Raw genomic sequence first — 27,408 nt, forward strand, 5'->3', positions numbered from 1 at the left:
ATTCTCTTTCAATGTGTAGTTATATATCTTTTAAAATTTCAGTAAAATTTTCTTGAGCTATATATGTGTAGTCTTCAGTATTCATTTCCTTGCTTTGTTTTTTTCTTCAAGCATTTCTAATATCTATATATTAAATCTTTTTTATGTAGTCTTCAGTATTCATTTCCTTGTTTTGTTTTTTTCTTCAAGCGTTTCTAATATCTATATATTAAATCTTTTTTACGTAGTCTTCAGTATTCATTTCCTTGCATTGTTTTTTTTCTTCAAGCATTTCTAATATGTATATATTAAATCTTCTTTGGCTAACTTTGATATTTACATTTTCTCCCTAATCCTTTTTATTCTTTCATTTCATATTCTTTTTATTGAAGCACAGTTACATAATTACATCGATATGCATATATTTTAATGGAAGTTTGATACAAGTTATAAAGTTGTGTGTTATACCCCTGTAACCCACATGCAATCAAGATATAGAGCATTATCTTCAGCCAAGAAATTTTCCTCATTCTTTTCTAATCGGTCCCACTTCCCATCCAGAGGCAACCACACTACCGTGATTTATTAGCCTTTTCTTATTCTTGAATTTCATAAAAATGAAATAATACAGTAGATTTTCTTTTATGCCTCCGTTCTTTCATACAGCATGAGATTTGTTGATGTTCCTGCATGTATCAACAGTTTATTCCCTTTAATTGGTGAGGATTGTGACATTGTATGGATATACTAAAATTTGTTTGATCAATCTAATGTGCTAATGTGCATTTAGGTTGTTTCCAACTCTCGCTATTACAAGTAAAGCTACATTCAACATACATATACTAGTTTTATGAACAAATATTTTCAGTTTTTGGAGGTATGTGTCTAGAAGTGGAAATGCTGGATGATAAGGCAGGTATATATTTAATTTATAAGAAACTACCAAAGAGATTTCCACAGTGATTTTTCCATTTTATACTCCTACTAAGAAAATAGGAGATCCATTTGTTGTTGATAATCTTTTACATTTTAGTCATTCTAATGGGTTTGTAGTAGTACTTAATTATAGTTTCAATTTGTATTTTCCTGATGACTTAATGATCTTAGAATTCTTTTCATGTATATTTTAGGTCATTTATATGCTCTTTTGTATGAAATATTTATCCAAATTATTGCCTATTTTTTACTGGGTCATTTGTATTTTATTACTGACTTGTAACTTCTTTTTATAATCTGGATCTAAGTTTTTATTGGACATACATATTGTAGTAATTTTTCTTAATTTGTGACTTACTTTTCATTTTCTTAGTGGTATCTTTCAATATGTGGAAGTTTTTAATTTTGATGAAGTTCAATTTAAAAATTTCTTTTATGGTTAGTGCTTTTGTGTTCATTTTAGAAAATCTGCCTACCCTAGGTCCTCCATTTTCTTCTAGGATGTTTATAGTTTTGACTTTTATACTTAGAACTATGATACTTTTTAATGTATGGTGTAAGGATCAAGGCTCTTTTTGTTCTCTTTCTAAATAGAGATCCAACTTTCCAAGCTTAATTTTTGAAAAGTCTTTACTTCCCTCACTGACATTGGTGCTTTTATCAAAATTCAACTGAACACACATGGACCCTCTATTCTGTTCTATTGATATATTTGTGTATCTTTATGAAAATACCACACTGTCTTCTATTCCTGAATCTTATATTGTCTTAAAATCAAAGAGTGTAACTCCCCCAGCTTTATTATTGTATTGGCAATTCTGGGTTTAGTGTATCATTGCCATTACTAAAAATTTCATCATTAGGTGTGACATTACTTCTTGGGTTCTCATTGATTTCCTTTATCAGGATGAGGATATTCCTTTATGCTCTCAGTTTGCTGAGAGATTTATCATAGATGGGCATCAAATTTTGTCAAAATCTTTTTCTGCATCAGTTGAAATATCATGTTCTTTTTTTATTTTACTCTGTTAACATGGGGAAATATATTGAAATATTATTAAATATTTTTTTAATTATTTTAATGTTTGTTTATTTTTGACAGAAAGAGAGACAGAGCATGAGCAGGGGAAGGGCAGAGAGAGAGGGAGACACAGAATCCAAAGCAGGCTCCAGGCTCTGAGCTGTCAGCACAGAGCCAACGTGGGGCTTGAACTCACAGACCGCAAGATCATGACCTGAGCCGAAGTCAGAGGCTCAACCGACTGAGCCACCCAGGCGCCCTTGAATTATTATTAAATATTAATCCATTCTTGAATTTCCTGATATGTTCTTCTCTGTATTGTTGGGTTGAAATAGAGTCTACTTTGTCTGACATTGGTGCGGCTAACAGCTTTTATTTTTGTTAGTGTTTGCATGTTATATCTTTTCCATCCTTTGCTTTTTGGCTTTTTTTGCATGCTTATGTTTGAAGAGTGTCTCTCCTAAGGTACTCATAGTTAAATTTAGATTTTGTTTCTTAGTTAGTCTGATAATATTTACCTTTGAATTAGAATATTTAGTTCATTTACACTTGATCTCATTGCTGACATAGTCATATTTATATCCACTCTTTAACTATTTTCTACTTGTCTCAGTGGAATGATTACTTCCATTTATGTTTTCTCTCCTATTGTTTTTCTCTTCGTTCTTGCCTTCTTTGGGTTAATATAGCATTTTACTATTCAATTTTCCCATGTATTAATTTGTTAGCTTAACATTCTTTTATTATTCTTTTTATGGTTACTCTAGAGATTATAAAAAGTATTTCCCAACTTTTATAATCTCAAATAAATTCGGAGTTTTATCACTTTCCAAACAAAGCGAGGATCTTAAAACACTTTAATTGCGTTTACTTGGTGTCAATTTGTGTTTTTGTTGTGCATTTTAATTCTGCACATATGTTAAATCTTATTTTACGTTGCTATTATTATTTTGCACAGTCAATACTTACCTACATATTCCTGACATGTAAATCCTCCAGTGATGGACTGAGATGACTTGAGTGTGGGTTGTAGTTTTACAAAGTTTATTCGGCTTCACCTGGTGCATCCTGTTACTAGGGTACAGCTATCCAGGGGTCCTGTGAGTCCCCGCTGTTTCCTTGGGTTCAACAATTTTTTTAAAATTTTTTTTTAACATTTATTTATTTTTGAGACAGAGAGAGACAGAGCATGAACGGGGGAGGGGCAGAGAGAGAGGGAGACACAGAATCGGAAGCAGGCTCCAGGCTCTGAGCCATCAGCCCAGAGCCAGACGCGGGGCTCGAAGTCACGGACCGCGAGATCATGATCTGAGCCGAAGTCGGCCGCTTAACCGACTGAGCCACCCAGGCGCTCCGGGTTCAACATTTTTTAAATGCCATTAATTTCAATTTTGATTCCTCAGGGCTGTGAGACCTCCAAAAGCTTCATTCTGATTTCCCACAGTTTTCTACTTACCTTTGTGTCCTGTGCTTTGTGCAGTCTGAAATTTGCACATTTTTCATCAAGGAATCTTCTAAGTGTTAGTCTCTCTCTCTCTCTCTCTCTCTCTCTCTCTCTCTCTCTCTGTTTCTCTGTGTTTGTTTGTTTGTTTTGCCTCTCTCCAGAATCTTGGCTCCTCAAGTCCTTGCTGACTTGGAAGACTTGAAATCAATTTTTGTGTCTATAGCCCTATGCATTTATAAAGTTTTTCCTGTTTCGCTACCTCTTAGTTAAGACCCTCTGCCTGGATTTTCAGTCTGTTCTCATGAACCAAAAATCATCAAATGTTCCAAGGGCAAAATAGCTTGAAGGTTATCTGCTTACCTCTCTGAAGTTCTCTTCTTTCTGACTTATTGGTACCTTGGATTCTGGTTGCCATGACAGTATTCAATGTCTTTAAATGGTTTTTAAAAAATATTGTATCAGTTTTTTGTTAATTGATCTCAGTGGGAGACTTGGTTTAGTCCAAGGTATTACATCCTACCCTGAAGCAGATGTCCTCTTATACCAATTTTAGTATCTCCTCTCCTTTTTCAGTAAGCTCTGATATCACTATGGTTACTTTTAGGGCCATGGTGTCTATACATTGAATACTAAGAAAGAAACTCTATGATAATTGACTATTCAGTTCTTTTTCAGGTTTGATGGATGGTGGCAGGAAGCTATTAATGCCTCTACTGAAAGAGAAATGATAGCATAAAATAAACTGTAGTAGAAACACGTATCTAATATTAATGTTAGTGCCATAGCCAAGAATATGAGAAGTTTTACAGAATTCTAGACCTTTTGTTATCATTCCAACTTCAATTTTAAGCTTTTTACCAAAGTAATTATTTCTTTTTTCTTTTCTTTTTTTTTTCAATATTTTATATTTTTCAAGGAATAGGAAAAGAGTTGATTTACATTTCTGGTCTTTTTAGCAAATCACATATATAACAAGGATTCATCATTTTTAATTGACCAAAATTAAAAATAAATTTGAAATTATGATTGCTAATGAATCATAATTTATGATAAGTTACCAGCTATTTTCTGTTTTCCAAACACCTGCATTAGTTTGCCACGATCACTGTTTGTATGCCATGTATAACACGTTAGGCAAACATGATTTTTGTGTAATTTAATTAGATATTTGTCAGATGCTGAAGAAACAAGAAGCATAAGACATGACTCATGCTCAAATTGGAGATAATAACATATGTAAATGTACAAAACATACAAAAACTTTATGAATGCTATAACTTAAGTCAATTTAGACAACTGTGACCCCCATCTGTATTTATAGAGATACACAAAATTAATGGCTTTTATCAACACAGAATATAGAATTAGCTTCATAAGAAGAGTCTTTAGTTGAATGAGTATTAGTTCTGACAGAAATTTGAGATAATCTAGTAGAAATTTTCAAATTTTTAAAATTTATACCCCTTTTTTCATTAAGGTATTATTGAGATATAACTTTGTATTAATTTTGATGTACAATATAATCATTCGATATTTGTATATTTTGTGAAATGATCACCACAGTAAGTTTAGTTAATATCTGTCAGTATACAAAGTTACAAAAGTTTTTTATTTCTTTTGTTATGAGTTAGGAACTCTTAAGATTTATTCTCTTGTCAACTTTCAAATATGCATTACCATATTATACTGGTTTGCATGAAAAATATTAGCATGAATATCCAAATTCTATAATTTCTATTTGATATTTTTCCTTAGTAGCTCATATTTTAATATATGTTTTTAGAATTTTTACTTTTTTTCAGCAAAAGAAAACACATTCACTTGATTCTATTCAATGCCTTGGTTTATTGGGGTAAAGCCAAGAAGAGAAGGAATTTTGCTCATGAACTATATGTTATGACATATAAATGTAAATAAATGTAAATTTATTTTTGGAATAATAGTTATTGTTTATTTTTCATATACTAAAAAAGTGATAAATATTTATTGTAGGAAATTTTTAAAATATAGGAAAGCACAGAATAGCTGATAAAAATTATCTAAATTCTACCAATATATGGAGAAAACCACCATTACCTTTTTTTTTTTTTTTTGGTATATCCTAATTTTTACAGAAACACACAAATACATATTATTTTTACTAATTATTTGTAAACTTAATTTTCACTGGAGATTTTATGACATTCAATATTTAATATTAGGATTTGGTATTAGTTATAGATACAATAATTGTTTTTGATATTCCTAAAACTACCAAAGTGATGGAGAAGCTCAGAAGTATTTTTGACTTATTTTCTATTAGAAATATTTCTCCGTTCTGTTTTGATTTTTTTCAATCATTTATTAATTTACTGTAAATAGGTGACCACATGTCTTTTTATGTCCTCCAAAAGTCCCAATTTATTCATTTTGTCATGACATGACTTTCAAAGCACTCCCTTCATCCTTAAAAGCAATTATTCATCCTTTGCATGAGAGATTATATGGTTTCCTTTTATTTCCGAAAGTTGGGGCGGGATAAATGGGGGATAACTGGCACACATTGGTAAATCTGGCATGGATCCTGCCCTTCAGAAACTATGGCTTTCCAATGTAGGCGATAAGAATTAGCATCAATTAGTTATATAACAAAAAGTGAAAAGGATCACAAGAGAAATGCAAAGATATAATATACGTTGTGATGTGGTCAAGAACTTGATAAACATCTTAGAATGCTGAAGGAGCTATGTGCAAAATTTTGCAAACAGTAGGAAGGTTCAAGGAACATAAATGAAAGACTAAAACTTCTTACAGTATCAGGGAGTTACTGAAGTAATAAGGAGGGCAAGACTAAAATATCAGAGAGAGAAGAACTGAGAAGTGGACCAATGGTCTGCAGCTGCTTTGCCTGGGGGAGCATCCGCCAACTCCAGACCCTGGCTGGGGGTTTAGTGGCCAGGCATGGACTAGGCTTAGTATCCAGGTATGACCCAAACAGAGTCAATGGAGGGAGCAAAGAAAGCAGAAGAGATGCTGTGGCCTTGAAGCTGAAGTGATAAAATGCAAAGCAGAGAGGCTTCCACACATTCTAGCTTCTCTCCCAAAACATTTGCAATTGTCTGCAGTTGAGTGGATCAGAAACGTTAAAAGATAAGCTACACACTTCTGATATATGGAGTTATTTTTCTGAGGGCTTCCAATGCTGAGAAGACAGACCTTCCTGTGGAAAGAATGAGAAAACACCTTAGCAACCATGTGAGGCCAGACTGACAAAACTGGAGAGGCACTCAATCATGTGGTCAAGGTTCCACATCAAAACATTTGCCTAATTCTGAAGATGTGTGGGTCAGAAAGCCAAAAATCTAAATTGAAAATCTTTGAGAAGCTGACCAGAATCTCCCATAGCCTCTTCACGCTGAGGTGTACTAGTGCACAAGATATTCTATTAAAAATCCTGAAGAGGTAGCTCAGTTTGTTAACCATCCAAATCTTGATTTTGGCTCAGGCCATGATCTCACTGTTTGTGAATTTGAGCCCTACATCGAGCTCTGTGCTAACAGCACAGAACCTGCTTGGGATTCTCTGTCTCTCTCTCTCTCTGCCCATCCCTCGCTCTCTCTCTCCAAAATAAACAAATAAACTTAAAAAAAAAAAAAAAGTCCTGAAGGGATATTCCCTACTGTAGACCAATTCCTAAGCTAATTATAAACTAATTTTGACTCAGCGCAGTCTGGATTAGATTAAGATGATATGTTCGCCTCTACTTAACAGATAAAGTGGTAAAACAACTCTTAGCACAGATAATACCATCTACAATTTACAGCCTCTAGAGAACCTTATTTTGTGTGTGTGTGTGTGTGTGTGTGTGTGTACATTCATATGTGTCTTATGTGTTTAGGCATGGAAGAATTAATATAACCAAAAAATCAAGGGAAACAGACAATAGAAACAGACTCACAGGTGATATACTGATCACTGTTGGAGGATGCTAGAAAACAAAATCATTACTCTGAACACTGGTAAAGAAAAGAAAAGAATCCCCATTTGGTTTGTGTTTTCTGTTTGAACTCTACATCAGAGGAACTGAATAGCTGATGAGGAGAGGTTCTACTTTAGAAAAGAAATCTAGTTGACAAATACAGAAAGAATGTAGAATTAGATTACCATTTTGCAGTTTTGTAATAAAATAATTGATCTTCATAATGATCATCAATGACTGCTAAAACCATTGGATGAAAGACTGATGGGAAGTTTTGTAATGTATGCTTTAGAGTGACTACACCTAAATGCACTGATCAATCTTAACGTGATTAACAGACAACCTGATCGATGTGCTTTTTGATCTGGTATAATAGAAAGTAGACACTACCTCCTATGAATTATATTCCCTGCATAAGCAACCATGAATCTGATCAAGCTCTCAGATCTAACTATCAATTCATAAGCAATAATAGGTCACAGAAAAATATGTTGAATGACACTATAGGGACTCAATAAGTAAAACCCATAATCTGGGAAACAGTCTTTCTTCAACAAATAAATAGCCAGAAAAAGGGAGACGGGAACACCTACAGACTGAAAAAGACTTAAGAGACTCATCAACAAAATGCAATTTGCAGATCTTGTTTGGATGTTGATTTAAAAATCAAAAATAAAATAAAAATATATGAGACAATCAGGGAAATCCAAATACTATAATATTAAACATTTAATATCAAATATTAAAGAACTACTATTAATGTGTTTTAGATGTGATAATATTATTGTTTCTTTTATTATAAAAATGTGCACCTGTATTATAGGCCTATGTACTGAATTGATTAAGGATAAAAGACATAATGATTTGGCTTTATTTATTTATTTATTTATTTTTAAAGTGTATTTATTTATTTTGATAGAGAGCACAAGCAGCACAGGGGCAGAGAGAGAGAAGGAGAGAGAGAATCCCAAGCAGGCTCCACACTGTCAGCACAGAGCCTGATGTAGGGCACAAACCCATGAACAGTGAGATCATGACCTGAGCTGAAATCAAAAGTTGGAAGCTTAACCAACTGAGCTACCCAGGTGCTCCAACTTAGCTTTACTTTAAAATTAATAACTGGCTAGTATAGGTGAAAGAAGATTCACAAATATATTGATTATTAGTGAAGCTGGATATTAGGGAAATAGTGGTTCATTTTAGTGTTTTCTCCATGTTTCTATATTTTTAAAAATTTTCAGAGTAAAAAGTCAATTTTGAGGATGTCTGAAAAACAGATGCAATTGGAAAGAATATACAAACTCTTACATATTAGTGTAAATTGTGCAAGTGCTTTACAGAGCAATTTGGTCATATATAAGAAAATGAATGTGCACTCACAACAATCCACCAATTTTACTTCTAGGTTCACACCATAGAAGAACTCTCCCACTTAGGTGTGCAAGGAGACATAATCAAGAATGTTTACTGCAGCATTGCTTAAAGTGGCAAAATGTAGGAAACAACTTAAATGGCCACCGATAGGAGAATTGACTATGTTTTGGGTAATGTGGTATGTATTCAGTTTAGTTTAAGTGAATAAACTAGAGCTTTATCTATTAATGTAATACCAAATGGACAAAATGGGAAAATTGCTGAATGGAAATAGAGTATGATGTTATGTATATAAAATCTAATAGCATGCTAAACACTACCATGTATTATTTACTGACACATATGAACATATATGTTGTAAAAGCATTAAAAAATTCCAAGTGATGATCCATACCAAATTTTCCCCCCAAAAGGATAGGGTTAATATTGAATAATATACAGGGGGCTTCACATATTTCCTTTATGTTTTCAAAAGAAAGAAAACTATAATAAGGCAAAAATGTTCATATTTGACAAATTTATAATGGCAATTAAATTGAATTTTATTAGAACATTCTCTACAGACTCTTATTAGCTTGGAAATGTTTATAATTAAGAATGTTTAAAGAGAGCAGTATTTTACACTTCTATGGAAAAACTGCATTGTGTGTTTAGATAAAGAATATTAATGTCCTATGTTAGAGATGCATGCACTAAAATGGAGAGTAGAACAAATTGCCACTTACAGATGGCCTACATATACAGTCAGAGCTCCACTCTGCACTCTGATGAACGAATGTTGAGAAATAAATATTTAAATTCAGATAATAGAAAAATGCATTTGGCTTTGGGAAGCAGAGGCACAAATTATCCCATATTTATCTATAAAAACAACAACAAAAAAAAGAGAGACCATACTCTGCTAAAATGGCCTTGAGTGTTTGCTGCCCATCTTTATGATTACTCTGGACAGCTGCCACATTATTTCCATGGTGAACTGACCATCTGGAATTGTATAGACCATTTTTTCTCTGCTAAAAGTAGACTCACCTCCAAACCTATCATAGACACACAACTTCAGACACAGATAGCTTACCTGCTCTGTAGCTATCTTTCACCTGCTCCTGCCATATCCATTCAATGTCACTAATGTTGCTCCCCACAAACTCCATCTCCCACAATTTGGAAAGTAGCAGTTTATTAGAGAAAACAGTTTATTTTCTACTAGAAGTTACTGAGATTCTTGAATAAGGAAAGTGATTAACAGTCTTGAGTAAAATGAAATAAAGTTTGAGACACTATGAATTAGTCTACTCTAAACATACTCAGATGTAACACATCTGGGTCTTTTGTCTGTGTTTTTGTTCCTCATCCTTCAGAGGAAGGGGTTTAATAGTGATGTATTAGGCTGGGATAGCATTTTGCCAATTGGAAGAATTTTCACATTTATTCTTTCAAAATCCCTCCTTATGGATGTAAAAATTGAGTCTGATGGGGGCAAATACACAGTTGGAAAGTGCCTGGTTTCTGGAGTCCTACTCCAGACATCATACTGCTATGCTACAATGAGTGAAACTTGCTTGTGACAACTTTTCAAGTTAACGTGAAGAATAATTCCTAGCATACAAACCAAACCGATGTATGAGTGACTTACTATAAAGAAAATGATACATTAAAACAAAGTCATATGACATGAAAAAATGCTCAACATCACTCATCATCCAGGAAATACAAATCAAAACCACAATGAGATACGACCTCACACCAGCCAGAATGGCTAACATTAACAACTCAGGCAACAAGAGATGTTGGTGAGTAATGTGGAGAAAGGGGAACTCTTTTGCACTGCTGGTGGGAAGGCAAACTGGGGCAGCCACTCTGGAAAACAGTATGGAGGTTTCTCAAAAAATTAAAAATAGTACTACCATACAACCCAGCAATTGCATTACTGGGTATTTATCCAAGGGATACAGGTATGCCGTTTTGAAGGGACACATGCACCCCATGTTTATAGCAGCACTATCAACAATAGCCAAAGTATGGAAAGAGCCCAAATGTCCCGATGGATGAATGGATAAAGAAGATGTGGTGTATATATATATACACACACACACACACACACACACACACACACACAATGGAGTATTACTAGGCAATCAAAAAGAATGAAATCTTGCCATTTGCAACTACCTGGATGGAACTAGAGGGTATTATGCTAAGCAAAATTAGTCAGTCAGAGAAGACAAATATTGTGTGACTTCACTCATATGAGGACTTTAAGATACAAAACAGATTAACATAAAGGAAGGGCAGCAAAAATAATATAAAAACAAGGAGGGGGACAAAACATAAGAGACTCTTAAATATAGAGAACAAACAGAGGGTTACTAGAGGGCTTGTGGGAGGGAGGATAGGCTAAATGAGTAATGGCTTAACTAACTTGGATGTAAATTATAAAAAATAAATAAATTATAGAAAGCTAAAAGAAAAGAAAACAAGTCATATAGGACTAAGTACACTCAAAGAGAGAGAGCTTCTTATATAAAGGAAGTTTTGGACAATGGGAATAGGTGGGAGAAACTATAACAAGCGGTGACTGTATAGCAAGGAGGAAGGAACAGAAAAGAAGGAAGGAAGGAAGGAAGGAACAGAAAAGAAGGAAGGAAGGAAGGAACAGAAAAGAAGGAAGGAAGGAAGGAAGGAAGGAAGGAACAGAAAAGAAGGAAGGAAGGAAGGAAGGAACAGAAAAGAAGGAAGGAAGGAAGGAAGGAAGGAAGGAACAGAAAAGAAGGAAGGAAGGAAGGAAGGAACAGAAAAGAAGGAAGGAAGGAAGGAAGGAACAGAAAAGAAGGAAGGAAGGAAGGAAGGAAGAGAAAAGAAGGAAGGAAGGAAGGAACAGAAAAGAAGGAAGGAAGGAAGGAAGGAACAGAAAAGAAGGAAGGAAGGAAGGAAGGAACAGAAAAGAAGGAAGGAAGGAAGGAAGGAACAGAAAAGAAGGAAGGAAGGAAGGAAGGAACAGAAAAGAAGGAAGGAAGGAAGGAAGGAACAGAAAAGAAGGAAGGAAGGAAGGAAGGAAGAGAAAAGAAGGAAGGAAGGAAGGAAGGAACAGAAAAGAAGGAAGGAAGGAAGGAAGGAACAGAAAAGAAGGAAGGAAGGAAGGAACAGAAAAGAAGGAAGGAAGGAAGGAAGGAACAGAAAAGAAGGAAGGAAGGAAGGAAGGAACAGAAAAGAAGGAAGGAAGGAAGGAAGGAACAGAAAAGAAGGAAGGAAGGAAGGAAGGAAGGAACAGAAAAGAAGGAAGGAAGGAAGGAAGGAACAGAAAAGAAGGAAGGAAGGAAGGAAGGAACAGAAAAGAAGGAAGGAAGGAAGGAAGGAAGGAAGGAAGGAACAGAAAAGAAGGAAGGAAGGAAGGAAGGAACAGAAAAGAAGGAAGGAAGGAAGGAAGGAACAGAAAAGAAGGAAGGAAGGAAGGAAGGAAGGAAGGAACAGAAAAGAAGGAAGGAAGGAAGGAACAGAAAAGAAGGAAGGAAGGAAGGAAGGAACAGAAAAGAAGGAAGGAAGGAAGGAACAGAAAAGAAGGAAGGAAGGAAGGAAGGAAGGAACAGAAAAGAAGGAAGGAAGGAAGGAAGGAAGGAAGGAAGGAAGGAAGGAAGGAAGAGAAAAGAAGGAAGGAAGGAAGGAAGGAAGGAAGGAAGGAAGGAAGGAAGGAAGAGAAAAGAAGGAAGGAAGGAAGGAAGGAAGGAAGGAAGGAAGGAAGGAAGGAAGGAAAAAGAAGGAAAGAAAGAAGGAAAGAAGGAAGGAAGGAAGGGGAAAGAAGGAAGGAAGGAAGGAAGGGAAAAGAAGGAAGGAAGGAAGGTAGGAAGGAAGGAAGGAAGAGAAAAGAAGGAAAGAAGGAAGGAAGGAAGAGAAAAGAAGGAAGGAAGGAAGGAAGGAAGGAAGGAAGGAAGGAAAGAAGGAAGAGAAAAGAAGGAAAGAAGGAAGGAAGGAAAGAAGGACAGAAGGAAGGACAGAAGGAAGGAAGGAAGGAAAGAAAGAAGGAAGGAAGGTAGGAAGGAAGGAAAAGGAAAGGAGGAAGGGGAAAAAGAAAAAGAAAAGAAAGACTTTGCACTTTCAGAAGAAATTGGATATGAATCTTCCTTACTAAATTTCTGGGGTTTCTTTAAATCCACAGTTTCTGCCAAAAGATCCAAGCACAGATTTGGAACTTATATTTGACAAGTCTCCATATGCTGCATTTTCCCTCCAAGCTTTTACTCTGGCTTGCCGAATCTGTGGTTGGTTGAATATGTGGTTTTACAGTTGCTAAAAATACCCTGAAGTCAAGCTCCTTTCAGTTTTTACACAGTTGATAAAATGGACACTCTGGCAATGGAGTTTTCAAGGCTTTGGCCTGTAACCTTTAATCAACATTTCATAAAATGTAAGGTCTGTAGGCATAGGTCATTTATATTTCACTTCAACCACAAGGTGAGTCAGAGACTGAAAAATGACACCAGGAAGGAAATGCTATAATTGTTTAACTATTTCAATCAATAGTTAATTAAGGTGGCTTTGGGATTCCTGGGAGTGACCATGTGGAGTTTGGCTGTCAGTATGGCTGCAACCCATGAAGGAACCCAGAACTGTCCACTGAGTGCAGCGGTAATTCCAAGTCAGTGACAGAGGCCAGAGAGCTCCCACCCCATCCCCAGGGGACACAAGTGCTATCTGTCTGGGCAGGCCATACTCTGTGTACCTCTGCTAATGTCACCGTGTCAAGTCTCTGAGCCGTCAAGGTGTTTCCCTGTGGTTTTTTTAACAGCATACATAGACCCAGCAGACAAGACCAGCTACATCATTTGCACAGCCCAGTGCAGAAAGGAAGCATGAGGCCCCTGGTTGAAAACCAGAGGAAATGTTAGAGACTACAATATAAAGCCTTTTCTTTTCTCCTCTGGTCTCTCTCTCAACGTGTCCTTGTGTTTTTTATTTGCCATTTAATGCTGCGCAGCAGGGGTGATACCTAGGGGCAAGTGCAGACTTTTCCAGGCCCCCCAGCCTCCACTGCGTGACTTCATACAGGTGCAGCCCTCAGGCTGCCAGGTTCCCCTCCCACTGGTCACTGGAAAGACACCACAGGGAAATTGAACCAAGCCTCTCCCCTTCTTCTCTCCCTCCTGCCCTAGCCCCTGGTAGACTGGTGATCTCGAAGGATATTAAAAAAAACAGCACATGGACTAAAAGGGTGGAGGAAGGGTGAGAGGCTCACCCCTACGCTGTTGCCTGTTAAGTGCACAGTGGCCCTGCTAGTCCAGGAGGGGATGGCCTGGAGATGCACCCGACCCTGACCTGATCTTCCTGCACTGTGTCCAGAGGCCCCTGCCAGTGGTAGAGAGTGGCAGCGGTCGATCCCTGGGCAGGGCCAGATAGTGGAGAGCTCGGAGAGCTCGGAGGGTCCCAGGGAGCACCAGGGAAGTCAGGGAGGCAGGACCATGGGTAAGCTGAGACTCTAAGCCCCTGGAGAGCACTCCATCTCTCCAGCACACAACACTTACAAAACACAGATCAAATGATTAAATGATTACAGATCTCAAAATGATGACCATAGACCACGAAATCCCAAGTGCAGGGCCCTTCTGATGAGGGACCCACTGTGCATCCGTATTAGACACAGGACCCTGAAGCCAGCCCACTGGACCGGGCCACATGTAGACATTATCTACAGTAGCATTAACTCGGGATTCAAGGGATGCAGGCAGTTTAGCAAGGGAATCCTTTGAATGTATTTTCTGCCTTCCTTCATGAGAAATGAAGTTGTTTTATTATTTTGTAGGTTAAATAATCTTTTCTTACTGATAATTTCACTTATACACCCATACATCATACTTTTATCCCTGGTCACCTAGTTGCTGATGTTTTCATGACTTTTTGTGATTTCAGGTGGGCATATTAAATGTCAAGGACATGTTACTTTGACAAGTTTAATAGCAAACATTATCTCTTTGTTTGTTTTAAATAAATGGACTATTGCAGTAGTAACAAAGTTACATGAAGGTGTTTTGAGTTTTTATCTCTGGGTGAGGATTTCAAATTGTTCTGGGCAGATCATGTACTATTTTATTGAACGGCCCAAACTTGGCAGAAATACAGATATTGATTAATTTTAATTTTTCTCTTTTATCTTCAACTGTGCTATGGAAAACTTTGTTTCCCACCTTCGATATTCATATCAGATTCCTTGATTTCAGGTATTAAAAAGCTATTCCAGAATACTCTTTTCCAAATTTCAAACTCACATCTCTCCTTCCTAGCACGTATCAGGCCTCTGCCTGAAAAATGTGGAATGAGGAGGGATGTGATCTGTTCCTACAATATCTCTGTCTCCTTCCTCTTGTGTTTCCCCTCCTCTGTCTGCTTTAATGGGAAAAAAAGAGATAGGGAACGTAGCAAAAGTCTTTGACTTGCCTGCAGCCATTGTGGCCCTCTTTTCTGATTAACACTGGATAACTGTCACCAGGATCGTGGGGTAGGTGGCCTAATGCTGATACACAGGGAATCGTTGTGAGTTTTTAGGGACCGCTATAGGGGACTTCATCACCGAGAGTTCCTTAATATCAACATTCCCCCCAATTCAACCAACCGCACCCATAGCGCCCACAGCACCTGCTGCTTTATCATCTTGTTCCCCGAAATTCTTTTCTCTGATTGGCAGCCGTCTTATGTGGAGTGATAACAAGATGGCTTTATCCCACTGAGGGCTACTTAACTCATGGGAAAGCCCACGTCTCTTCACCCTAACAAAAGATGGAAAGGCCAGCTGCCCACGGTCGCTCCATTAACCTTGTCATGACCAGTCAGTGCTCTTCTCCCCTTCTCAGGTCATCCTATGTGCTGTGTAAGGAGACATGTAACCAAGGAATGAGACCGCATTGTCCCCATGTGGCAGATGCCTCCAATCTCTTGCCATTCCCCCTCTCTCCACCATCAGACATACTCTGTCCTGTGGCCAAGAGATAAATGTGGTTTTACAGGAAGTGACAATTATGCCTTTGTGATAAAATAATAAGGAAAATTAGCAATGCAACTAAAATTCGCGACGTAAGACATAAATCCGTGAACGTCCTTAAAGAAGAATGGTCGGCAGGAAGATTCTGCCTGTAACAGTGTGAGTGGAGGTGGAGCCCACTGCCGCCAGGAAGAAAGGGGGACGTGAAGAGTGGAGGAAAAGGGCTGATTCTGGACAGACATACACACAGCAGCAAAAGCATCCGCCACTTGGAAAGAGATGGTCTCGTAAGGGAAAAGAAAGAATGCACTCCACTGACGTGGCTTTCGGAAACGAGCGTGGCAGTGAGAAGCAGCCAGGCAGGGCGAGGCAGACACAGGACACGGGGGTGGGGATGACGTGGAGAAAGGCTCAGGAGACAGGCTAGGCCCAGGCCCAGGCACCACCTGAGTGGCGTCATCGCTGTATCTGTACGCGTGTGTAAGCACTCACTCACTGGGTGTCTTTTTCTTTTCAATCTTCAGGAAGAGGCAGCCAGAATTCCCGCCCACCAGCCAGTGTCCGTCGGCACATGAGCAGCTTTGAAAACCCCCACACTGCAGTGAATGTGTAAGAGAAGCTGCGTGGAAAATAGAGTGGTTGGCCCCTTGCTTTCTCTCTCCTGGGTTTTGCCACTTTCTAACATGGAAACAGATGTGGTGCATGCCATCAAGAATGAGGAACCATTTACGTGCCATGGTTTGCACGACCGCCTTAATTTGTCCATCGTTCTTAAAGGGACACTGTCAAGTTGTTAGTCTTTTTGCTTTTTTAAGTTTCAAAGCAAGACGCAACACTTTTTCCAACACTGGAGATTCGCTTTTGTTTGTGACTCCCACTCACAAGCTCGAAAGTGAATTTCCCCCCTTCTTAAATTTGTCAGCTTTTCCTTGGCAAACAGAGCTCTTTCTTTGCTTTTTTTTTCTTTTCTTTTTTTTTTCTTTTGCCTTTTTGCTGTTGCACAAATGTTTGAAATGATCCTGTCTGCATTAAAGTACAAGCCATAACTTGAACTTATGGAAAGTTCCATAATGTCAGTTTGAGGGGTTGGACGCCAACATGAGCCTCTGCTGTGAGCCTCCTGCACCCTGGGGAGCACAAAACAAAAGTTTTGTGAATCCCATGAAAAGAGAGTTTTATAAAAAGGAAATGTGGTTATTTCCCCAAGATTCTGAGTGTTTTTATCAGATTTTGCTCCATCTGATAAAAATGGTGCATGTTTGGTCCAATTTTTGACCTTTAGATCTTGACAGTGTCTCTTTAAGTTAACAAAAGAACATAGACCATGTTCAATTCATTGTGCACGGAGTCTGTGGTCATTTTCAGCTGTTCCTTTACAGCCCTTCAAACTCCTGGGAGAGTCAAAGGTACACATTCCTGCAGCAGGAGGGAGCCCACTGATGAGGTGTCTGTGGCCTGAATAGCTCTTCAGATGAGAAGAGCCCAATTGGTTCAAATGTTTGCTACTGAACCTGGCTGTGGAGGACAGTATATGAGGCCATGGAGTCTCTTTTCTTCACTCAGTGGAGTGCATTGGGAAGTCTGTGTTCTGATATTCCCTTCAAAAGCCCAAATAGAAAGAGTGCGGTCTCAGTCGAATCATACTGACTCTTAGAGGGAAAAATATGGTAGCCCTGCCAGGACGTTTCAGGTGGTAGTCAGGGGGCCTCTGCACATCTAGATCAGAGCCACTCTCATCTGCTTGGATGCAACCTCTGCAATTTTCCCAGGTCAAAAGGCATTGAGCATTTCTTGCAGCATGGGTTGAGTCTGACCGAGGGCACAGCAAGGAGATCCTGATCGTGACAGCTGCTGGCTGCCTGTCAAAAGGGATTGATGGGAATAGTAGATGTGCTTGTCCTGCCATGACAGCAGGGCCAGAAAGAGAGGAGAGTCACCTAACATTTCATGACTTCAAGGTGAGTGCCTAAAAGCAAAAGCAGAGGCTGAAAGTGGGTACATTCTTGGTAGGTGACAAAACAGAAAAAAAAAAAAAAATGCAACGATCAGCAAAGCTAATAGGTTGGCTGTTAAGAACTCTCAGAATGGAATCTATTCAAGCCTTCTTTCTGGAGACTATGAAGGATCAAGAAAAGATCGAAAAGAGACTATTTTTAGCCTTTGTTGTTTCTCAACAAACAACAGCAAAAAAGATATTCTCACTGTGACCTTCAGTTCCTACAGCTTTGAACAATCAAGGCAAAGGGGCTAGTGATGCAGATAAAGCTTCCTACTGGACCGTTATGGTCTGCCTATATCTATCCTGCCCCATAGGGCCCTATGTTTCCAGAGCAAACCACAAGGACTCCAGGTCAGAGCTGAGGAACATCACATGACTTGCTATGGAAATTACAGGCCTGGTAGCATGGAGCATAGATGACACAATAATGCTTGACTTGAAGTTCCTTCAAAGGGAACATAATCTAGCATGGGAATTTCTTTCCTCAGCTGTTAATCACGATTAGGTTGAACGAGTAGCCATTTAAAATGTACTCAGAAAAACCTCAGGAACCATCAGAATTCTACTCATTGGTTCAAAACAGATTTGTCAGTTTTCTCAAGACAGTACACCTTATGCCCAAAGTTCATGGAGCCTTCCATACTTTATTGACTTTGATGAGGTAATTTTATTTGTGGATGTCTTTTTCTTAATTGATTCATTGAAGAAAGCACACGCCTGTTAGTGCAAACTGATTTCCTTTGTGTTATCTTTTATCCTGTATCATATAGCTTTAACATATAGAATGTGATTAACCTAAATACTTTAAAAGGAGGACTGTATGTTTAGACTTTGTGATATTGTCAATTTGAGCTGGCCAAGTGGTTCTCTGACTAGCTTATGATGTTAGAATCCGAGGTGAGGAATAAAATTCACAATGCCATTTAAGACTGGTATCAGCAGAAACTACCAAGTTCCCATGTAGTCAAAAAGCATTTGTCTCCAATAATACATTCAGAGATTTTCTACCTTACTAGTAGTGAATCAAAAGGTGAGAAACTTTAATTATGTTCACATAGGCTCCTGGAAACTGTGTACTGAATATTCAGATTTTTCTGGAAAGCTTTCAAAAGTGTAACTGGCATCAGTGGAAGTCCTTTGTACTGAAGACTAACTTTGCATCGCCTGAGAAAACAAGAGTCTGACTCATACGGTTTCAAATAGTTCCTATGCCTGCGATTCTACAAGAATCGCTCCTCAGACTTCATTCCGGTCCCAGCTCGCTGAAGCAGGTAGAGGTGAGGTATTCGTCCAGCGCATCTCTGGCATTCCTTCCGGAGTGTCTCAGTTGGGGCAGCAGCAGCCATTTTGAAAGGCCCGGCGTGAGTCCCAACTGTAGCTGCATGACCTCAGCAGAACTGCCCATAAGCCTGTAGCTCTGGTTTATTTTCTTAGCTTGGTAAGCCATTCTCTCCATGCTGGGACTCAATGGCATTTCCTGTTTCCATTTGCATTTTCAGAGAAAGCAAATGCTAACCTCGTCAGGTTGCAAGGAGTGAGTCTCCACCCTCCTATGTGAAGGTCTTGCCTTGTCTGTGGGCTCTCTGGATGCCGTCCTTATGTCTGTTGTGAAGCTATTAAGCCTCGTGGCCAAGACTTGAATTGGACATAAGGGAGACAGGTGTTGTGTAAGCTTCTCCTCAGGCAGCTTGTGCAGGATGCTTCCCTCCTGATCTCAAACACCCACCCACTGTGATTCCCATTTTAGACCTCTCTGGAGCAGAGAGCAGTGTACTCGGCAGATGTAACTAGTACTTACTGAAACAAATAAAACAGACGAGATCACCCTGAATGCCGAAGATGTACTCATCTGTTTACACCACCCACTTCCAACCACTCTCCCAAGTGCTGTAAATCCTGGATTTTCTGACTGGAGGGGATTGTCGTACTCACCTAATGAAAGAAAGATCAAAGCAAGACCCCAAGCCTGTCAGAGCTGGAGTGCAGCCCCAGGCCCCCTTGGCCCTGCACACTCCCTGTCTAGCTCACCCTCTAGTCCTGGTTCCTCGCCGGCCTAACAGCCGTTTCCTCCAATAACGTCAGTATTCATAAAGACATCTAGCCACCTGAGGTATTCAAGCCAAATGCTACTGCACTCGGTCTCCAAACATACGATTGTTTCAGGCCTCATGTCTGTCTTCTGAAGTGAGAGCAAGAGGGCATGCTGTGTGACAATTATGGGGTGTTTCTAGACTAGGTTACTTTACCTAAGATCAGGAAACCGAAAAAAGTTAAATAATAGAAGGAAGACGCTGATGGCAGAAACAGAAGGTATTAAAGTTATCTAGGGTTAAATGGAAGATTTATTTCACAGTAATATTGCATTTTTATAATGCACGTATGCCTTTTTGCTGCCCCATATTTTATACATTTTTCTCCTCTCAATATCATGGCCATGGGCTCTGAACCTTTGCAAGTAAGGTAATCCCTTTTCACACCAAAATGCTTATTAAGCCCTCCCCCCAATTGATGATAGTAGTTGTATTTTTTTTAGTGGCCGCTTGAACAAAAAACACAAAAAGCTTCTCAGAATTTAGCTACACTTGTACCTAGCAGCACACTTTGTCACAATAGCGTTTACATGCATTTGAAAATAGCAGTGCATAATCTGTGAAGACATAACATTGATTCAGTCTAAAAGCAAAGCTTATCACATTTGTAGATTCATGGACCATTCAAGCTGTATATGGACCACACGTCAGAAACAACTATTTCAGAAGGACCAAGGTTTATACTCTGCGCTGCAGTTTCTATGAGATGATACATTTCCTTCACTATCTCTGGCTTTCAGGAAGCAATTTATTTTGTCCTTGGGAAAAAAAAAAAGGTGAATCTAATTTTCTTAATCTGATAAATGCCCTGGGACATTAGAACGGCTTCCTAATCAAACAGTACTTTACTGCAAATCTGGAACAAGACTCTGAAGGGAAGGAAAAGCTGCTAATTTTGACGGCCAGGGTGAAAATCTTCCATTGCAAGAATAAGAAAGGTATTGGATTAAAACAGAACTAAGTTATGATTACATCTACATGCAAGGTGATTAATAATACCATTAACATAGGGAAGCACATGATTTTTAAAAAGGCCCACGTAGAATCCTGGGCAGTGAGGTAGCTTGAGTGAGTGAGTGAGTGAGCGAGCGAATGAGTAAGTGAAGTAGGTCCCAGAAATACAGGCATAGCTTTTTGCCAGCATATGTGGAGACTGGAGTGACATTTTGTTGAGGTATATAAGCCCGGTGGTGAAGTGAGGTGTAGACTAGCTCTCAAGAGACTTATATCTTAAACACACACACACGACTAAATGAAGACACAAGGCATCCTTCTAGTTTAATGATTTCTAAAAAAAATAAGCATTGAGGGGCGCCTGGGTGGCTCGGTCGGTTAAGCCTCCGACTTCGGCTCAGGTCATGATCTCGCGGTTCGTGAGTTCAAGCCCCGTGTCGGGCTCTGTGCTGACAGCTCAGAGCCCGGAGCCTGCTTCGGATTCTGTGTCTCCCTCCCTCTCTCTCTGACCCTCCCCCGTTCATGCTCTGTCTCTCTCTGTCTCAAAAATAAATAAACGTTAAAAAAAATTTAATAAAAAAAAAAAGCATTGAGAGGCAGGCATTAGGAGAAGGAAAAAGTGTTTCCATTGCAATTAAAAGGGATGCAAATGATTGAAGTTGGATGGTATACTAAAGCATAGTTAAAAGGCAAGGCAAGAGGCAAATCAGTGGTTTTATACTTTCTGGAAGGGTCATAATGATTGCACCAAGAGAAAAATGGGGTGAGTAGAGTAGGGAGTGGAGGAAATTGGGAAAGAAGGAAGCTGGAATTTACCTAGGGTTTCAAACTCAGAAGAGGAACTGTGGATTATGGTCCTGCCTGCTGGCTGGTTGACTGTTCATACTGGGAACATTAATCATCTGTTTTTGAGTTGACTCAACTCGGAAGAAAGTCAGGTATTCTAATATGAGTGTGGAAGCTGAAAAGTCTGTAATTTTGCATTTACAAGGACTTCTACATTCTCAAGGAATATAGTAAGCATATATTTAAGAGAAATATTAATTTTCATATCATATTTTGGAGATAGGATTTTTCCTAGACAGTTAAAAATACAGCATATAAATTATAAGCTATATAGAAGAACTACCTTTTCCCAAATAATGAGATCAAAATTCTAGCTACTGTACCTATTTTGGGACTTCTTTATCCAGAATTTTCTGTAATAGGTATCAGAATTTCTTCAAGATTCTGTACTTAGTGGCTCACTTCCCTTTTCAAGATAATAATATATGTCAAAACATTATCGTCATTGTAAATGTGACACACACATAATTTTGAAGTACTCATTCTTGTATTTTCAAAATGATTAAATAAACCATTATATTAGCTACTGATCATTTCATACATTTTCCCAAACAAAAGACCATGATACAAAATAGTCTATTTCACACATCCACCTAAGAAAAACACTGTTCCTTATCCCTATTCCTTTTAATGTCAAAAATGTGTTAACATTGTGCTACTTTCTCTGTTGTTTTCACGGATACAGTGAAAAAGCAAACTGAACACACACACATACACGAAAAAATAAACTTCCTGATTTAAGTATTGACACCGCTGTTATTAATAGTATGCTGTGGCAAGGCACCTCCATCTGCTGAGAGTTAGACAGAAAAAAAAAAAAAGCTAAAAGTCCAAAAGCAAGACCAGAGTTATTAATTACAACATACAGAATAGAGTTTGAGTACATGTATAATACATCTCTTTCCCTCCTCCTCCTTCTTCTCCTCCTTCTTCTCCTCCTTCTTCTCCTTCTTCTTCTTTTTCTTCTTCTTCTTTCTCCTCCCCCTCCTCCCCCTCCCCCTCCTCCCCTCCCCCTCCCCCTCCCCCGCCTCCCCCTCCTCCTCCCCCTCCCCTTCCTCCTCTTCCCCCTCCTCCTCCCCCTCCTCCTCCCCCTCCTCCCCCTCCTCCTCCCCTTTCTATTTAATTGGTTTGAAAATGGTCCCACGAAGATACAAGTCAATAAAGCTGGAGTCCTGCTGGTACCCCAACATTTTTCTTCTCCAAAGCTCAGCGAGGAAAAGGCCATGGAGGGGCTTTTGTCTGAGTAACTTCTGCTTTCTCTGAATCTTCCTTTCGTCTCATTTGCATCACAAACTATGCTGAAGGACTAACCCAGGGTCTAACCATCTGTATTTTGCTGGACTTCCTTAACACCACCTAGTTAAAAATCCCCAGTGTGGAAATCCCAAACCAGCCGCTGTGAATCAGGGCCTTTATGTGAATTGCGGTCCATTGTAAGTGTCGGGGATGATGCATTGAAACAAAAAGAAAAGCAACCTTTGTGACACACTTAAAGGGAATGTGGGTCTGGGTTTTCCCTCATCTGCTTTCTTCTCCTCCGTACAGCTGCTGTGTGTATGACCACGCTGCTCTGGTACCTGCACACGATGAGAAAAGCTTTGATTTGTTCCAGGGACTGAGAAGAAAGGGCGACAAGAGCTATGGTCGTTATATTCTGTTGTCCCTGTGTAACTGTAGTTTTATTTTTTGGTTCCTCCATCAATTTTGGAATCTTTCAAAGGCTTGCACAGAGTGACAATTTTGTTGTTACCTTAGGCGTGTGCGTGTGTACGTGGGTGTATAATAACTTTGTGAAATCTCAGACCTAAATGAAAATAGCTGCTTGCGTAACAGGCTGGCTTTTCTCCCCTACAACTTGTTCAGGGGCAAACCGTTCTGCCTTGTCTTGGGGTGAATGGAATCACTGACTGCAGCTACAGAGGCCACCTGGGGTCGCTGCAGCTTTTGGCCTTTGACCTGTAATAAGGGGAGATTGAGGGCTTGGCCGCCAGACCTACAGTCGCTCGCGGGAGCGGGGTGGGGGTGGGGGGAATCAAATTGCCTTGAGCTGGGATTGCATATAATTTGTATGTATCTTATCCTGTGTGCATGATCTGTCTGCAAATAAATCCATCTCTATTTTGTTCATAGTTCTAATGGCAAGTCTGTGTCATGGTCTGAACCAGGTGGAAGACAGGTGCCCAAGGGACAGCACATGTGGCACCGCCTCTCTGTGCACGTGAAGACCAATGAGACGGCCTGCAACCAAACAGCCGTCATCAAGCCCCTCACTAAAAGTTACCAGGGCTCTGGCAAGAGCCTGACCTTTTCCGATACCAGCACCAAGACCCTTTACAACGTGGAGGAGGAGGATGCCCAGCCGGTCGGCTTCAGCCCTCCCAACAGTCCTTCCATGGTGGTGCACCGACGTGTGCCAACCGCGGTGAGCACCCCACCTCTGCCGCCCCACCTGACCACAGAGGAGACCCCCCTCTTCCTGGCCGACCCGGCCATCCCCAAGGGCTTGCCCCCTCCCCTCCAGCAGCCACCGCCACCGCAGAAATCCCTGATGGACCAGCTACAGGGAGTGGTCAACAATTTCAGCACCGGGATCCCCGATTTCAACGCGGTGCTCGCAGTCCCCGGGGGTCCGGGGAACGGGGTGCGCTCGCTGTACCCGCCCCCGGCGCCTCCGCAGCACCTGCAAATGCTCCCGCTGCAGCTGAGCACCTTCGGGGAGGAGCCCGCCTCCCCGCTGGCAGAAGACGAGGATGAGGACGACAGCGAGAGGTTTAAGCTCCTCCAGGAGTACTTGTACGAGCGGGAAGGGAACACCGAGGAAGACGAGCTGGAGGAGGAAGACGAGGACCTGCAGGCGGCCAGCAAACCCCTCCCCGAGGATTCACCTGCTCTGACGCCTCCGTCGCCTTTCCGCGACTCGGTGGCCTCCGGCAGCTCGGTGCCCAGCTCCCCCGTGTCCGAGTCGGTGCTCTGCACCCCTCCCAACGTGACCTACGCCTCCGTCATTCTGAGGGACTACAAGCAAAGCTCCTCCACCCTGTAGGGAGGAGGTGTCCGCGGGGACAGCAAGAAAAACCAGGGAGCACCAGCACCTCCGGAGATGAGCCGACGGCTGGGAGGAGGAGATGGGGGGAGGAGGGTGAAGTCAGCAGGCAAGGAGGATAATGCTGCTGCCGTAGGGAAGGCCAGAGGGAACTGTGCTCTGCAAGCGAAAAGGGATCCAGGCGAGGATCCCGATTCTTGAATTATTCAAAAGCCTTCTCTGGGAAGAAAGGGAATTCTGACAAAGCACAATCCCATATGATAAACAACTTTCACCACATAAATGAATGAATAAATAAATAATAAGTCAATAAATAAATCAATCAACACGAATAATCTCCTCTTTTGGACATTGTGCATAGATAGACATGCCCACACACACTTGGCCAGCTTGAAAAGAGACAGCACATGTGGACCAGCCAGGTGAATCGTTAGTGGACATCATGGTGTTCGTGGTATTCTTAGTGAGCAGGCTGGAGCCAGACAGAGCAGGTGGGTGAAGGAGGGGCAGGCGTGGAACCACCCATGGGACGGCAGCTCATTTTTCTCCAGCCCTTCTCCTTACTGAGCCCACAGACTCCTGGTCTTCAGGAGCCTCCCTTCACCCATTGCACCTGACCCAGGGCCAGCCTTGTTGCGCTGGGAAAAAAGTGTATGGATACCCTACTGCTCTGTGATTTCTCTCTATTTAGGAAAACAGGAATCAGAGCAAAATCATCACCAAAAAGTGCTTCATCAGGAGTGCTAAGGGAGGAAGGATTGAGAAGCAAGAGGACACATAAGCATGAGGCTTTGAACACAATCAGCACAAATAGCGTCCCATATTTGATACTCGCTTATTGGTGATTTCGGAGAAAAGATTAGAGCAAGCGATTGTTTTGAGACTGGCAGAAGGTGTTTTGTGGATTTTCTTGTGTTTGTGCCGAGGGGGCTCTTCTCTGCCCTTTAATTAAAGAGAACAAACCATGTGGCAAAATTGTTACCTTACATTTACTGTAGCAAATAATACTTACCAGTTGAACTTCTAAAATGCAGTATGTGTATTTGGTGCCGTTGTTTCTCCTGTGTACTACAGACAGAAATCCATCTTCCAACTTAAGGGTGTACTCAAAGCAACTATTGCTAGTTCAATGACAAATAACGTCCTTCCTATTGTTATCCTTCCTATTGACAAATAATTCCTGTAACTTGTGAGTAAATGTGTTCCTGTGTCTTTGTATACTTGTGATAATAACATTTGTGCACTGTAATGTCAATGTCACTGCAACTAGAAGTCGTCTTTCCAATATAGTATAGATATTTCTTTGTTCCAACGATGTTTTAGATATTGTCACCAATATCTGCAGAAGCTCTTTGATGGTTTGAGTGCTGTGGTCCAATGGTTTCCTTATGCTGCTCAGATGGTCCTCCCTCTTCTAAAAGGGAACTTATTTTTCAGATATTTTATGATGTGGATATGTTATAATGAAGTGGCTTGAAAATGTGTTGTATTAAAAATTCACAAAAACTGTGGGTTACAATAAAAAAGTACATTTTATAAATTTTCAGATATCATTATTAAAACATAAGGTTGAAATGACGGTATTGAGATGATTTCAGGTCACTTTAGATTTTTTTAAAGAGATTTTCCACAGCGACTTGAGCTTTCAGTGTTTAGAAAGCATATGCTAACCTCTCTGTCTGGCATAATTTCCCCAGTTTTCTATTTACCACTTTTTGCTTTCTTTTAATTTTTATTTCCATGTACTTTTATTCCTCTATTTTTGCTGTCATCCTTTTCTTTATATTTTTGTTGTGTACTGTAATAACCACGTATGTGTCATCCAGTCATTTCATTTATATCCTCCTTTTTACACCCAATAAAAGTGACTCTTGTTGCCATTTTGATTTCTTCTATTATTTGTGGAATGGATCTTACCCCTTTAAATATCTGTTTATGCCTTATGTGCAGTCATATTTTAATATGCTTCCTTCATTTGGAAGCTGATTTCTCAGCCAAAAATCATCTTAGAATCTTTAAATACCCGCCTCATCGTTTGTTCAGAATTTAACATCAGCTCCGATGTTTGAGGCTCATGTTTCTCATGCCTTCCCATACTCCACTGCCAAGTTTAGTCGGTTCCATAACAAGAAGGGACCGCCTTTCTTTTAAAAAAATTATTTTGTGACACCTTTGGTGTTAATGACTGAACAAGGATTTCAATTCCATGTTGAAAAATGACTGAAACGAGGATTTCAATTCCATGTTTTCACTGTAATGAAGGAGAATGAGGGAATTAGATGGTTCCCATGCTTAATAGATGGTCTACTTCCTGGCAAACTAGCAAGTAAAAGCCTACTATCTATTATTCGTGAAACATGTTTTATATCTTAATGCCACTAACATATGTCCTTGATATCACAGGACTTGTGCATTCAGATTTTTTTAAAAGTAAGTATAAATCAGGAAAACTGCTCTACTATTCAAATAATGTAAGATATCGGTTTGTTCTGAGGTTTTAGTCTGAAACATTTGGTGAACACATTCAACACCAATCACATTATTTCTCTGAATGCCTAATATTATCATGATTAAATGTTTTCCTGAACACAATGCAGTATTAGCTCTTACAGCATAATTGTTCAAAATTGGAAATATACACAGACATACCTTATACCAAAAATGCAGATACTTTTCATCTTGATGTACGTGCTTATTCACATTGTTTAGCTTCTTGTAAAAGTGTTTTCCTTTGGCTCGTTACTGCCTTTGTCAAATAACCTTGATAATGCTGTATAATAAATATTTTCTATTTATTAAA

The 27,408-nt window shown here is 39.7% G+C and overlaps 1 protein-coding gene across 5 annotated transcripts in view; it reads left to right on the top strand.

The window, feature by feature from the left end:
• GRM1 (glutamate metabotropic receptor 1) overlaps window positions 1–27,408 on the top strand; it is a 421,006-nt gene extending 393,598 nt beyond the window's left edge. For 2 of the 5 annotated variants that reach the window (XM_058735553.1, XM_058735552.1), the window contains exon 9: window positions 23,696–27,408. In XM_058735553.1, coding sequence (XP_058591536.1) covers window positions 23,696–24,608 — 913 coding nt within the window. In that variant the 3' untranslated portion in view covers window positions 24,609–27,408. Of the gene's footprint in view, window positions 1–16,200; window positions 16,286–23,695 lie in introns of all 5 variants that reach the window. The other 3 variants (XM_058735556.1, XM_058735555.1, XM_058735554.1) reach the window with 3 other exon arrangements.

Source organism: Neofelis nebulosa, chromosome 6 (genome assembly GCF_028018385.1).
Source record: "Neofelis nebulosa isolate mNeoNeb1 chromosome 6, mNeoNeb1.pri, whole genome shotgun sequence".
Taxonomy (NCBI): domain Eukaryota; kingdom Metazoa; phylum Chordata; class Mammalia; order Carnivora; family Felidae; genus Neofelis; species Neofelis nebulosa.